General features: G+C 41.3%; 2 protein-coding genes across 2 annotated transcripts in view; one reads left to right on the top strand and one right to left on the bottom strand.

Annotated features, from left to right (window-relative positions):
- LOC138967414 (cell cycle checkpoint protein RAD17-like) overlaps window positions 1–7,807 on the bottom strand; it is a 25,655-nt gene extending 17,848 nt beyond the window's left edge. Inside the window, exons 1-5 of the mRNA XM_070339957.1 lie at window positions 7,617–7,807; window positions 5,584–5,648; window positions 4,896–5,252; window positions 2,993–3,070; window positions 1,851–2,016 (exon numbers count right to left, since the gene is read on the bottom strand). Coding sequence (XP_070196058.1) covers window positions 1,851–2,016; window positions 2,993–3,070; window positions 4,896–5,252; window positions 5,584–5,648; window positions 7,617–7,674 — 724 coding nt within the window. The 5' untranslated portion in view covers window positions 7,675–7,807. The remainder of the gene's footprint in view (window positions 1–1,850; window positions 2,017–2,992; window positions 3,071–4,895; window positions 5,253–5,583; window positions 5,649–7,616) is intronic.
- A 106-nt stretch (window positions 7,808–7,913) lies between these two features.
- Window positions 7,914–12,709, top strand: part of LOC138967413 (WASH complex subunit 5-like) — a 53,806-nt gene continuing 49,010 nt past the window's right edge. The window contains exons 1-4 of the mRNA XM_070339956.1: window positions 7,914–8,536; window positions 8,932–9,038; window positions 9,622–9,706; window positions 10,399–10,499. Coding sequence (XP_070196057.1) covers window positions 8,312–8,536; window positions 8,932–9,038; window positions 9,622–9,706; window positions 10,399–10,499 — 518 coding nt within the window. The 5' untranslated portion in view covers window positions 7,914–8,311. The remainder of the gene's footprint in view (window positions 8,537–8,931; window positions 9,039–9,621; window positions 9,707–10,398; window positions 10,500–12,709) is intronic.

Here is a 12,709-nt window from a genome sequence, read left to right as displayed (position 1 = left end):
GAGAGAGAGAGAGAGAGAGAGAGAGAGAGAGAAGAGAGAGAGAGAGAGAGAGAGAGAGAGAGAGAGAGAGAGAGAGAGAGAGAGAGAGAGAGAGAGAGAGGTTTGTCTTTCGCTGGGGTATGCAGTGCCTTGGCGTTGCACATCTACTTAATTATTATTTTTTTTTTCTCTCCCAAATGCCAAAAAAAAGTCTAGGGTTGCGCGAAAAAAATAGGGTCGGTCGGGTTACCGTAAACAGACTATTTTTTTTTTCCCCCTTATTTTCAGTATTAAAAGTGTTTGTCTGTTTGTTCCCTTGAAAGACTGCTTGGTTGAAGATCAGTGACTGTAAGTTTTTGTTTTGTCATAATTACCGTACTTTTCGGACTATAAGGCGATACTTTTTTTTTTTTTTTTTTACTTAAAATCGTGGGGTCGCCTTATTCTCGGATAAAATAGGTTTCACGAGCACTGTGAACTTGAAATCAATGAGCAACTAACAACCATTTAAGTGAACACAATTCAAGCAATGTTGATCGCCGAAAAAATTACCTGAACACTAGTTGCGTTGAAACACGACAGTCGACAGTCGGTCTCTTGACACTTCAACTGGGTACCGCTTCAACTTGCACTTCGACTTTGTCACTGTCAAGATGCCGAAAACGAAGAGAGCTTCATACGATGCTGCCTTCAAGATTAAAGCCATCGATCTTGCGATACGACTGGACTTTCTGTTTGAAACAGTGTTTCCTGCCGATTTTGAGCGGTCGCCATGTTTGATCATTGATGTTTTTTGTTTTTTTTCTATGTACGATGTTTTTCTTCATTTTTTTCTTTCATGCCATCGCCTTATGCACGACACCATCGCCTTATCCATGGCATCGCCTTATTCTAGGCTTTTTTCATTTTTTTTTTAAAAAGTAGGGGGTGCGCCCTATACACGGCAGCGCCTTATAGTCCGAAAAGTACGGTACACGTTCCACTAACATTAACAAACCTTTCTTTTTTTAATGATTCTGAATTTTGGAACGTTGGGAATCTATTTGTTTTTAGACTTATTGTTTTTTTTATTTGTGTTCCTTTCGCTCAAATCCTCAACCAGAATAATTTTCGCAGCTCAAAATAAAATACTCAACTTTTATTGACAGTAATTGCACATTAACATGCTTCCATTTGAAACTTCGAGGTCTTCATCGGGGATTGGCGCCCGACACAAGCTAATTGAAGCCCGACGGAGCGAAGCGACAGAGGGCTTCAATTAGACTTTGGGAGGGCGTCAATCCCCGATGAAGACCGATTCAATCTGACGACGATCTCTTTCCTGCTTTCATGCGGTTGTAAACAGACAGAATTGGTTCTGTTCTGTTCACACGCTACTTTCAGTCCACCTACCTGCAAGGGTCAAGTCCCAAGAAATATGTCTCTGTATTCCTATCGTATCACTCTGCTCCTGTTTTGTTTTCTTTCACACACATTTTCCCTTCTTTTTTGACGGGTTTCTGGACAGCAAACTCTAAAACAAATTCTTTTCATCACAAAAGCGATCTTTGGAATTGACTGACGTAGTCCGGAAGATTTCATGCATCAACTTACGTCACGTATTCGACGTCATCACTTCGCATATCTTATGGTCTCGGTATTTCGTTGGCCTTCATATTTCCTACTTGTAAAATGACCCTCAAAGCTAACCGAGACTAGTTGAGGTTGTATCAATGCGCCTCGCCAGCAGGTTGTTAATGGATTTTTTAGCGAGTGGTTATCGACAATTAATGACCGGTAATTTTTAATGAGTTGGGGCATTCTGACCAATCACAGGATCTGTTTCATTAAAACGCAAACTTGATTGAATTACAATATTTACTCTCTCCTACCTGACCAGTCAGCTTGTTCCATTGCTTTGAAGTCAGAATCCCCTGCTGCCGTAGCTGGGTTGCTCCACTCCTGTATCTCCAGTCTCAGTTCTGACGCAAGTATCTTCAGGGTTGCTGTTTTCCCTGTTCCCGGTGGCCCAGTCAGCAGTAAGATCGGCGCTGCATGCTGCGGGGCACCATATGAAAAGCAACTCATTTTATAAGGATAGGGATAAGAATAAGATTTCACATAGTCCTGTACTGTGAGATAACCCTCATGGAAATTCGGGCTGCTTTCTTATTATTATTCTCTTTATTTATATAGCGCCTTATCCGAAGTTCAAAGCGCTTTATGCCGTGTGAGATGGAATTTTTTACACAATATATCACGCATTCACATCGACCAGCAAACCTCAAGCCTGTTAGGCGAATGTTCACCTTTCGCGGCCTTTATTCCAAGTCACACGGGTATTTGATGGACATTTTTATCTATGCCTATACAATTTTGCCAGGAAAGACCCTTTTGTCAATCGTGGGATCTTTAACGTGCACACCCCAATATAGTGTACACGAAGGGACCTCGGTTTTTCGTCTCATCCGAAAGACTAGCACTTGAACCCACCATCTAGGTTAGGAAAGGGGGGAGAAAATAGCGGCCCGACCCAGGGTCGAACACGCAACCTCTCGATTCCGAGCGCAAGTGCGTTACCACTCGGCCACCCAGACCACAGACTTTCTAACTCGGGAAAGCGAGCTGCCGTACAGTACGGCGCTACCCATTTTCTTCTCCTTTGCCTGCATGTGTGTATTCATGTTTCCAAGCCCCGAGACTTTTGCTGTTAACTTGGGTTCTTTATTATGCGCATGCTTGCACATTGGGGTGTTCGGACACCGAGGAAAGTCTGCACAAAGTTGACTCTGTGGGAAATAAATCCCTCACCAAACATTGGGATCGAACCCATGCCGATAGTTGGTTTTGAGGCCAGCGATGCTACCTACTGAGCTATTTCCTTGCAACAGGGTTATAAGCACTTGGTCTCAAAAATGACTTGCTTTTGCAGGACCTGGACTAGGAGAGTCGGTGGTGAATAGGAGCTGAGCTGTTTCTGGATATTGGTATTGATAATGACTTATTTCACTGAGAAAGTACGTGCAAAACAAACCTTTGTGAAGCGTGCCGTTCTCTCTTTCAGCCATGACCAAATATCTTCCACCTTCTTTTTGTGCACTGCAAGATCTTCCTGTAAATGGAAACAAATATTTATTCTGTGTGATCAAATAAAAACAGATGTACATAATGACACATGGACACAAATTTGAAACTTAAAGTGCTTATTTCATCAATTTCAGACGTTCAAGTTTTGTTGCACTGTGTATCAACCAATTTGTATTAAAACTTTGGCATGAAAACATCAACTGAGGATATCATAGACTATCATTCTTCTCTCGTCAAAACTAAACACCAAAGCGGCATAAAGATTGCATATATATATATAATATGCAGGGCTCCCCAAACTGTGCAGCCCTGCATCAGGATCTGTGTGCACTAGAACTAGAAGCTGATTTTTTTTTTTAATTCATGTGCACACTGTGACACACTAAAACGTGTGGTGCCAGGATGCACATCATTCCTTATGAAGCGTACTGTGGTGAGCCCCGAAATGTCAAATTTATTTTAAACTAGAGGAATACCCGGCTTCGCCGGGGTGAATCGCGAGACAGAGACAGACAGCGTGGCGGTTCATCACAATCACCTTTGCAGGCGAAGTCCTGTCAAACGGGATTGAGAATTTTAGAGCTTATTTCTTAGCCCTATATTATCTGTTGTGGCTTCTCAAATGCCAGAACATACAGACAGACAAAAGCCGCTAGACCCCATCACAAACAGAACTCTACAATCCACAGGTTTTTGCCCACACACACACACACAAACACACACACAGAGAAGCCGTATATATATATATATATATGTATATCTATATCTATAAATATATAGAGATAGGTGAGAGTGTATTTTTCGCGTGGCTATAAATTGATTCGACCTTTTCACTTTGACAGTAAGAACAACTTACAAGTGCAAGGGAAGCGTTCTGGACAGCGCAGTGACATTCTAAAAATAGTAACTCAGAAACGGGAATTTGGGGTGAAGGGCGCGAGACAGAGACAGACAGCGTTGCGGTTCACCACAATCACCTTTGAAGGCGAAGTCCTGTCAAACGGGGATTGAGAATTTTAGAGCTTATTTCTTAGCCCTATATTATCTGCTGTGGCTTCTCACATGCCAGAACATACAGACAGACAAAAGCCGCTAGACCACATCACAAACAGAACTCTACAATACACAGGTTTTTGCCCACACACACACACAAACACACACACACACACACACAGAGAAGCCGTATATATATATATATGCATATCTGTATCTATAAATATATAGAGATAGGTGAGAGTGTATTTTTCGCGTGGCTATAAATTGATTCGACCTTTTCACTTTGACAGTAAGAACAACTTACGGGTGCAAGGGAAGCGTTGTGGACAGCGCAGTGGACAGCGCAGTGACATTCTAAAAATAGTAGTAACTTACAACTGAACGGGAAAGCCACACGAAGGAAGGGAGATAAACGCCAAACACTGGAGAAGATAAGGAAGAGTTACTTATAATGGTGAAATGAACACAAAAACCAAAATCAGTTCAGCGCTGCGCGCTGAGAGCACGTGTTGAAATATCTCATCGATGATATTGTGTCCGGGGTGTAGCTGAATACGGTGTCCAAATTTGAAAAAGATCCACCGAGAACTTTGGCGTTGTGATGTGGTGTAGCGGCTATGGTGTGTCGGTATGGGGGCCCGGGTAGCTGAGGTGGAACCAAAATCGGTTCAGCGCTGCGCGCTGAGAGCACGTGTTGAAATATCTCATCGATGAGGTTGTGTCCGGGGTCTCTCTGAATAAGCCCACCAAATTTGAAGCAGATCCATCGAGAACTTTGGCCGTGCATGGCGAATACACAAATACACAAATACACAGACACACAGACAGACACAAGTCGTATATAGAAACTTTACCTTTTTCTTTGGTTGGTATTGGTCAGACCACAAGTCGGTGCTCAACGCAGTCTTCAGCTTACGTCGCTGGGCTTCGGACTTCACCACAGATGTCAGTTTGTGAGCAGGAACCTGTTGCTGTTCCCTCTGTCTTTTTCTTGACAGAGATGCTGAACTTGAAGGTGCATTGAAGAAATCATCCCTTGAAGCAAATGTTGAAAGTTTTGTCTGGAGAGTCTTTTTTGGCTGGGATTTGGGTTGTGAATACTGTGAATGTGACTGTGAAAACCCTTTGCTTGACTTAGATGAAGGCAGTGATGGCTCAAAGTCAAAGTCGTCAAAAGAAGGAGTGACCCATGATGCTCCTTTCCTCTGGCTCTGGAAAAAATCAATACAATCACATAAACAAAAATATTTGTACAAAGCAACAGCAATTACAACTATCTCACTCAATCAGTCAATGAAATGTCTTTTGGAATTCATAAATCAGTGTGCAATTCCAAATCTTGATTCTTATGTATTTTTGAGTTCAGTTTCTGGCCTGTTAGTGTTAATAACTTAATGTTATCTGATAAATATATATATACATCATTTATATGCCTTACACTGTGAACGTAATGCATTTCAATCATCTTACAACTCATGATTATAACCAGATACAAAGGAAAATGCTGTTTAGAGATGAGAATGTGGGTTCCTCATTACTCACCTTGGCCTGTGTAACTTTGACGATAGACACATCATCATCTGAATCATCCATAGTCAACCCGATCTCTGTGACAACAGAACAGAAGTGTTTATAGTCAGAATAATGTCATAACAATGAGTATGTACTATGTCGGTCCCTCGTTTGTGAGAATTGGAGAGTGAAGCAAGTGCCCCATCAGAGTGGGACAAGGAACTTAGGAAGTACCGTTTCTTGGGAAATTATCGTTGCCAAGAACGCTAGGATTTGGGGAGAGAACGCTAGCATGCCTTGGAGGTGGTCGCTATGCGAGAAGAAATGGCCGCCGCACAGCTGGGCTGTTCATGGCCGTTTACTGAACAGTGCAGACGATCTTTTTGGTATCAACCAATGGTGTTTAATTCTTGCATAGCTAGCCATCAAACTGTTTGATATACACACTCGCCTCCAAGCTTTACAAGCAAGTCTCACCTGAAAGAAACACGCGTCGGTATGTGTGTGGTACTACTACAGTAGAATCCGCTTAATAAGGCCATGTTTAATAAAGCCACCCGCTTTTTGCGGCCAATTTCTGACTGCACGGATTTTTCCTTATGTTTTATGCTTAAAATCTCCTGCTTTATAAAGCCACCATCCCGCTTATTAAAGCCATTTTTTGGCTCGCGTTAGGTGTGAAAAGCCGTAACAGTGAGTCTGTAATCGCTGTCTGATAACTCACAGCTAATGCATGACTGGTTTTCAAACAACCTGAGACATTTTGGCCAGCCTCTTGTGAGTTTGAAATCACGTTAAGTGCAAGTCCGTGGTCATAAAAAACTTCCAACAGAAGCGTACTTCTGAGCTTTTGTTCATGTGCATGATCGTTCATGATCGCATTTCTGTCTCACACACTGCCAACAAGTGTTTAGTCTGAATCTGGACACCAGCAACCATGGCCACCAAACGCAAGAGAACAGACATGACCCCTGTAGAAAAGATCGCAATCCTAGAAAAGTTTAAAGCTCTGCCGTCTGTCTCTGTCACGGAAGGTGCTGCAATTCTGGGAGTTTCACTGGGATGCTGACAAATCTGCTGAAAAATGAAGGAAATCTGCGTGAAAGTGAAACTGCAACTGGTGCACATGAGAGAAAATGTCAGCGACTTGGGAAAGATGTGGAAAGAGAGAAAGCACTACAGCAGTGGTTTAATCTCATGAGTTCGAAGAATGTGCCAATGTACGGCCTCATCCTGTGTCAGAAAACAGCGGAGATTGCAAAGAAACTGGGACATGATCAACTTTCCTCGAGAACGGATTTGAGAGCTTTTTGCTTTATTTGCTTTATGAATAAGCTGTTTATCAAAATCGTTAAGTTGTCTCTCTAATGCTATTTTATTAGCTTTTGTAAGGATGTTTTTCTGTTTAATAAAAGAGATGCACACAGAATGTCTCTCCTTTGTTTTAAGGCTCTGTTTGCCTGAAAACCATGAGTTCCTTTTATTAAATCGACCCGCTTAATATAGCCATTTTTGTCCTGCACCAAGGTGACCTTACTAAGCGGAGTCTACTGTAGTACTATACTAATACTAGCTTGAAAATTAAATCAATAAAATAATGTATACATGTCTGTAAAGTCTCTCGGTCGGTGTCTCACTAATTTTAAAAGAAATTTCAAATGCTGATAGTGCTGATTACTAATAGACTCAAAGGACGTATGACATTAACAAAATTCGTAGAACAGTTGAAAATACATTTCCTCCTGGAAATATTTAATGCAAACAAAACGTCTCTTTCCAACCATCCATCTAACCAAACTGCAGAAAAACTCAATTCAAATAAATTTTAGCAAGATCAGATTCAACAGATTTTCTTCAATCGTACTGATCCGGAGTATATAAACAACATGTATGTCTACCAGTCTTAGCAAAAACTGTCATGAGTTGGCTTACTTCTGTCTTCTACTTCTCGTTTCTGTTTCTTCGCTTGCTCAGCATGCAACTTTCAACTGCATGTGCACTGACGAGCTAACCAACGACATACTCGTTTTGTAACATCCATAAGGCCCGGGGGTAATTTTTACCTTCGTGTGGTTTGGCTTGTAAATCTATGCGAAAGACCGGAAAGGGACTAAAAGTCATTTACAGACGTGCTTGAGATTGTTCAAATGATCCGCCATGACAGGTAACCTTCGTGTGTGCGAGTTACGTCCTCCTGATTCACGTTTTTTACTCTTCTCTCGTGGAACTTGCCGTGTCCAAATCTTCAATGTATTCTCAAAGTTTATTGGCAACAATGATTTAGCTCATTTTGACGTATGAATCCTTTGCAATTTCTCTCAAAGCTTTTTAGATTCCTAAAAGCAGTACGTTTAATTTAGAACCGGAAGTGGAAATTTTAGAAGCGGAAGTAGGAGGAATGTTTCAAAATGGAGTAGAGAGGTGGAATATGAGGAGACGATATATCCAACATTCACCAATTCTGGTCTTCTGTATGATGCTTTGTGAAATGCTATCCGACTGTTATCACACACAGTACGTTTTCTAACGGGCTGTAATACGTTTGAGCGTTAACACATTCCGTGTTGTGCTGCTTGAAAGAGATTCTCTCTGTAGCAGACGATATTTTGGTCATTCATCACATGACTGTTACTGTTACTGCAAAGAAGAACAGTATCTAGACTGTAACTCTGTGACAGACGGCAGATGATTGTAGATTAATATTGTGGATTAATCTGATCTGCTTCTCATTTGACGCACTCTTACTTAACCCGTCAAAATGGCGGATTTTCTTGCGGAGAACAACCAGTGTGGGCAGAACTTGCTTCGCCTTGTGTCCAGGGGAAATGCCATTATTGCTGAACTCTTGAGACTTGCGGATTTCATTCCAGCAGTCTTTCGTCTGGAGACTCGATTGGACCAGACAAAATATGGAGACATTCTAGCAGACTTCAGTTACTTCAAAAGTGCAGAATATTTTGACAACAGAATAGAGTCACGTGTGGTGAGTATTCACTATGAATTGTACTGCTATTATATGTAATTCTGAGTAAATTTACTACATTTATTCTAATTTAGTTATTGATTTGTATGTATCAATTCAAGTCCTAGAATATCTATTTAAGGTGTAACTGTATGCTTAACATACTGAAAGAAAAAACACACCTGTGGGTTAACGAAACGCAAGAAATGTTTCATTCACACACACACACACACACACACACACACACAAACAAAGTGTAGGGTATTTGCTGTTTTATTAACTCTATCACTGTAAGTGTGCACCATCAGTGGGGAATCACCTGGGGGGGAGGGCGAGTAACGAGAAGGTTTTTCTAGTTCTTTTACAGGTTGTTTTAATACCAAACACTCACGATTTTGTTTGAATATGTTTGACAGGAACTTCAAGACCTCGATGAAGAATTCAGAGAAAACCACATTGAAATCCTGACCAGATTCTACCAGGCCTTCGCAAGTGTGCACAAATATGTCACCGATCTGAACAGGTATACTGGTGGAGAGTCATTTGGTTCGGGATGGTTTAGTATACTGGGACATTCAGATAATCCAAAAGGTACAAATTTGGAGGGGTTAAATCACACTAGTAAGGCTTAATGTCGAACACAGTACTGTTGAGTCGATCCCCAAATTCGAAACATGTATTTGAACTCAATTGAAGGTGCACAAAAGTCAGACCATTTGATCTATAAACTTGCTACTTTGTTGACTAGTCATGCATGAGCTTTAAGTTAATGTACACCAAATATGAAGTAATTCGGTCAACTGATGTAGAAATTATCAGCATTTATTGTGGGTTGCATAGTTTTGGTTCGTCCTGTAGCAGATCAGCCCTTTATCCTCAGAGCAACTGCAAGGCTGAGTCAGTCTCTAAAACTATCATCAAGGTAATGCAGTTTATGCAAAACTGGCACAGTCAGTTGAGTGACTGATCGCAGTTTTCTCAAGAAAAAAGAATCTGTTGCAGCAAAATGTCAGTTTTACAATAGTTATTTTATTTCTACAGGTTCTGGTTTGCTAAACGAACTGCAGCAGAGTGTCAGTGTTTAATTACTTATTTTATTTCTGCAGGTTCCTTGAGGACCTGGAAGAAGGGGTGTACATCCAGCAAACCATGGAGTCAGTGCTGTTGAACGACGATGGCAAACAGCTTATGGTGAGACAGGGAGACAATCTACTTCTGCCTCTGTAACACTCCAGCTTATGCAGCAGGACTCTGTTTTACGTTTGCAGTTAAATTTGAAGAGTCAAGAGTCTTATTTCCGTTTCATTTTTCATTTACTTTACTTAACTTTATAAATAATATTATACTATTGCTGGGAAATTCGGGTCACTTCCTCCCAGTGGAAAGCTAGCAGCAACAAGAGTCACCCTACCCAGGCGAATGCATGTTAAAGTGTATGTAATCAGCCACCTGCACTTATAGCAGAATGACTGAGACCTGTCCTTCACATGCCACTGTGGTGACACGGATGGGACATGGATACCATCTCTGGGTCTGCCAATAGAATTAACCTATGTCTGTCCCAGCCTGGATTCGAAACCTGTGACCCTAGGATCACAAGTTGAGTGCTCCACCAACTGAGCTACCTCAGCCAAGGATGCTGAGATGAATTGTCTCGTGTAAGATTAACAGTTTTAATGTGTATTCTACAAGCGGTGGTTGATTTTGTTTCAAACAAGTAAACTTTACTTTATGTTCCAAACAAACAAAGGTGCATATCATGTCCATGGTCAGAAGATATGGATTTGTCTGTCGGTTGTTTAGTACTTTATTTTTGTTCAGCAGTTATTTACCAAATGTTTTAGAGATTGCCTGCAATATTGCGTGGTTTGTGTGTGTGACAGTGTGAAGCCCTGTACCTGTACGGCGTGATGCTGATGGGGATTGACAGCAAGATTGAAGGTGTCATCAGGGAGAGGATGCTGGTGTCCTACTACAGATACAGGTACAGTCGAACTCGCTTAAGACGAATCACTGGGGATCGGAAAAAAAGTTCGTCTTAACCAAAATTCGTATTAAGAAAATTGATTGATTTTTTTTTTTTTTTTAAAGTCTTGTACATTTTATGGTGTTTCAATTTGTTTCTTTCGCAACTTTCATGCTGCTTCACGTTTAGACAATAAAGTGACATTCAGTTACATGTTCATGTGTGTCTCATGTTGAGTGATGATTGTTGAGTTTGAGTGAGAGTGAGCACACAGATGTGTCATCCAGTTGTTACGTTTTTGGTCACACACACACGCACACACTGACACTGTCCACATTCGCGGTGTTCCTATCATGTGTCCGGAATCACTTACCTTGGCGACGGGTAGCAAACCTTGGCCAATTTAGTTTTTTTTTTGTTTGTTGCAACATGATGTTCAAATCCAAATCGAAAGCACTGACTGACTGATAAACTATCGCGAACCGGCGAACGCAAACGTTGAGAGTGTGGTTTCCCTTGTCCAAGGGAAACCACTCTGGCATCTATATTTTTTGGCAATGGCTTCCGTTCTAAACATTGATGTTTCGTTTTTGGTATTCGCGAAGGAAATAAACGTCAGTCAGTCATTCATGTTCAGTGTCTGAGCTATCAATCACTTTGATTCTAAATTTGAAATTGTTTTGTGAGTACAGTGTAATCAGTTTAACTTTATTCAGTGATCGGTTGAGCAATGGTTCAAGCAGTCGACGCAAGGGAAGACTTTGACACATGTATTCAAACTTCTCAAATTCCCATGATATGTCGATCTCGGGACGAGTTTAAAGATTTCGTCATAAGCGTGAGTAAATTACAGACATTATGCATGCTTGGGAATCCAAAAAGTGCTCGTTATAAGCATAAATTCGTTACAAAGAATTCGTTTTAAGCATTTTATTTAAGCATGAAGAAAGAGGTATTCAGTTGAGAACTTAAAACTAATACGTTATAAGTCAAAATTCGTAACTAGCGTGTTCGTTTTAAGTGGGTTCGACTGTATGCCTTTTTGTAAATATTTTATTTTTCATTTTTCATTACTTTTTTGTCCCATCGCTGGGAAATTCAGGTCGCTTCCGCCTAGTGGAAAGCTAGCAGCAACAGAGTCGCGCTAACCCAGGTGTGTGCGTGTTTAGGTGTATGAATGACCGAGGTCTTTTACACACTACAGTGGTGACACAGGGGTTGAACATGGATACCGTCTCTGAGTCTGCACATAAAGTTGACCCGTGTCTGTCCCGGCCCGGATCCAAACTCATGATCCGCGGATCACGACTCCAGTACCGTACTTTCCGGGTCATAAGGCGCGACTTTTTTCCTCGAGTTTGACCCCTGCGTCTTGTATAACGAAGCGCCTGATCCGTGTATGAAATACGAAAAAAATCAAAGAGACCGCCTGAGTACCAGTCAACTTGTGATAATGCATGTTTCAGCTACTAAGTACTACCCTGGCCAAATTTCCTCTCAAGACATCAAAGAGACCGCCCCATAGGTTAAACTCGGTCACTGACCCCGGTGCAGGAAGTGTTTCCTCTCTCAGATCTATGACAGGGGAACCACCTCTCATAGCAAAAACTGGGTCATTTACCCCTGGGAAGAAGGTCAGTGTCTAAACAAGGCAACCCAGCTATCACAATGGACCTGCCTTTGATCTCGTCGCACACACAGAGCACACATATTTCCACTCTGTATTCTTCCTTTGATGTGCGGCTTATTTTCATTCTTCCACCGTTTGTTACCGGTATACTTTTTTAATTTTGGTGCACCCTATCGGCCCCCTGCGCCCAATGGGTGACTGGATTACAATTTTGTTTAAAAAGAAGGGGGTGCGCCTTATGCGCTGTAGCGCCTTGTAACCCGGAAAATACGTTACTTTACCAACTGAGCTACCGGGCCACCCTGGCCCATCATTAAAAGTATGGGCTGTTACTGGAGAAGCATTTTGCTTTTAAAACAATATTTCAACCAATAGAAAGAAGCATTTTCTTTTCAAGCATATTCCATCAATACTACGTAAGTCAGGTAAATACTTTGCTTGCTTTTTGCAAAATATGGTGTATTCACTCTGAAACAGGTTTTTTATTCAAGTAAATTTATTCTGGCTAGTTTGAGTATTTAAATATGTAACAGAAAGAAAACACAACAGAAACCGGTTTTGGTATATTCTTCATCAATCTTTCGTCAGTCTGTCTGTG

This window comes from Littorina saxatilis, linkage group LG5 (assembly GCF_037325665.1).
Source record: "Littorina saxatilis isolate snail1 linkage group LG5, US_GU_Lsax_2.0, whole genome shotgun sequence".
Taxonomy (NCBI): Eukaryota; Metazoa; Mollusca; class Gastropoda; order Littorinimorpha; family Littorinidae; genus Littorina; species Littorina saxatilis.
This window is presented reverse-complemented; position numbering and strand designations above follow the sequence as displayed.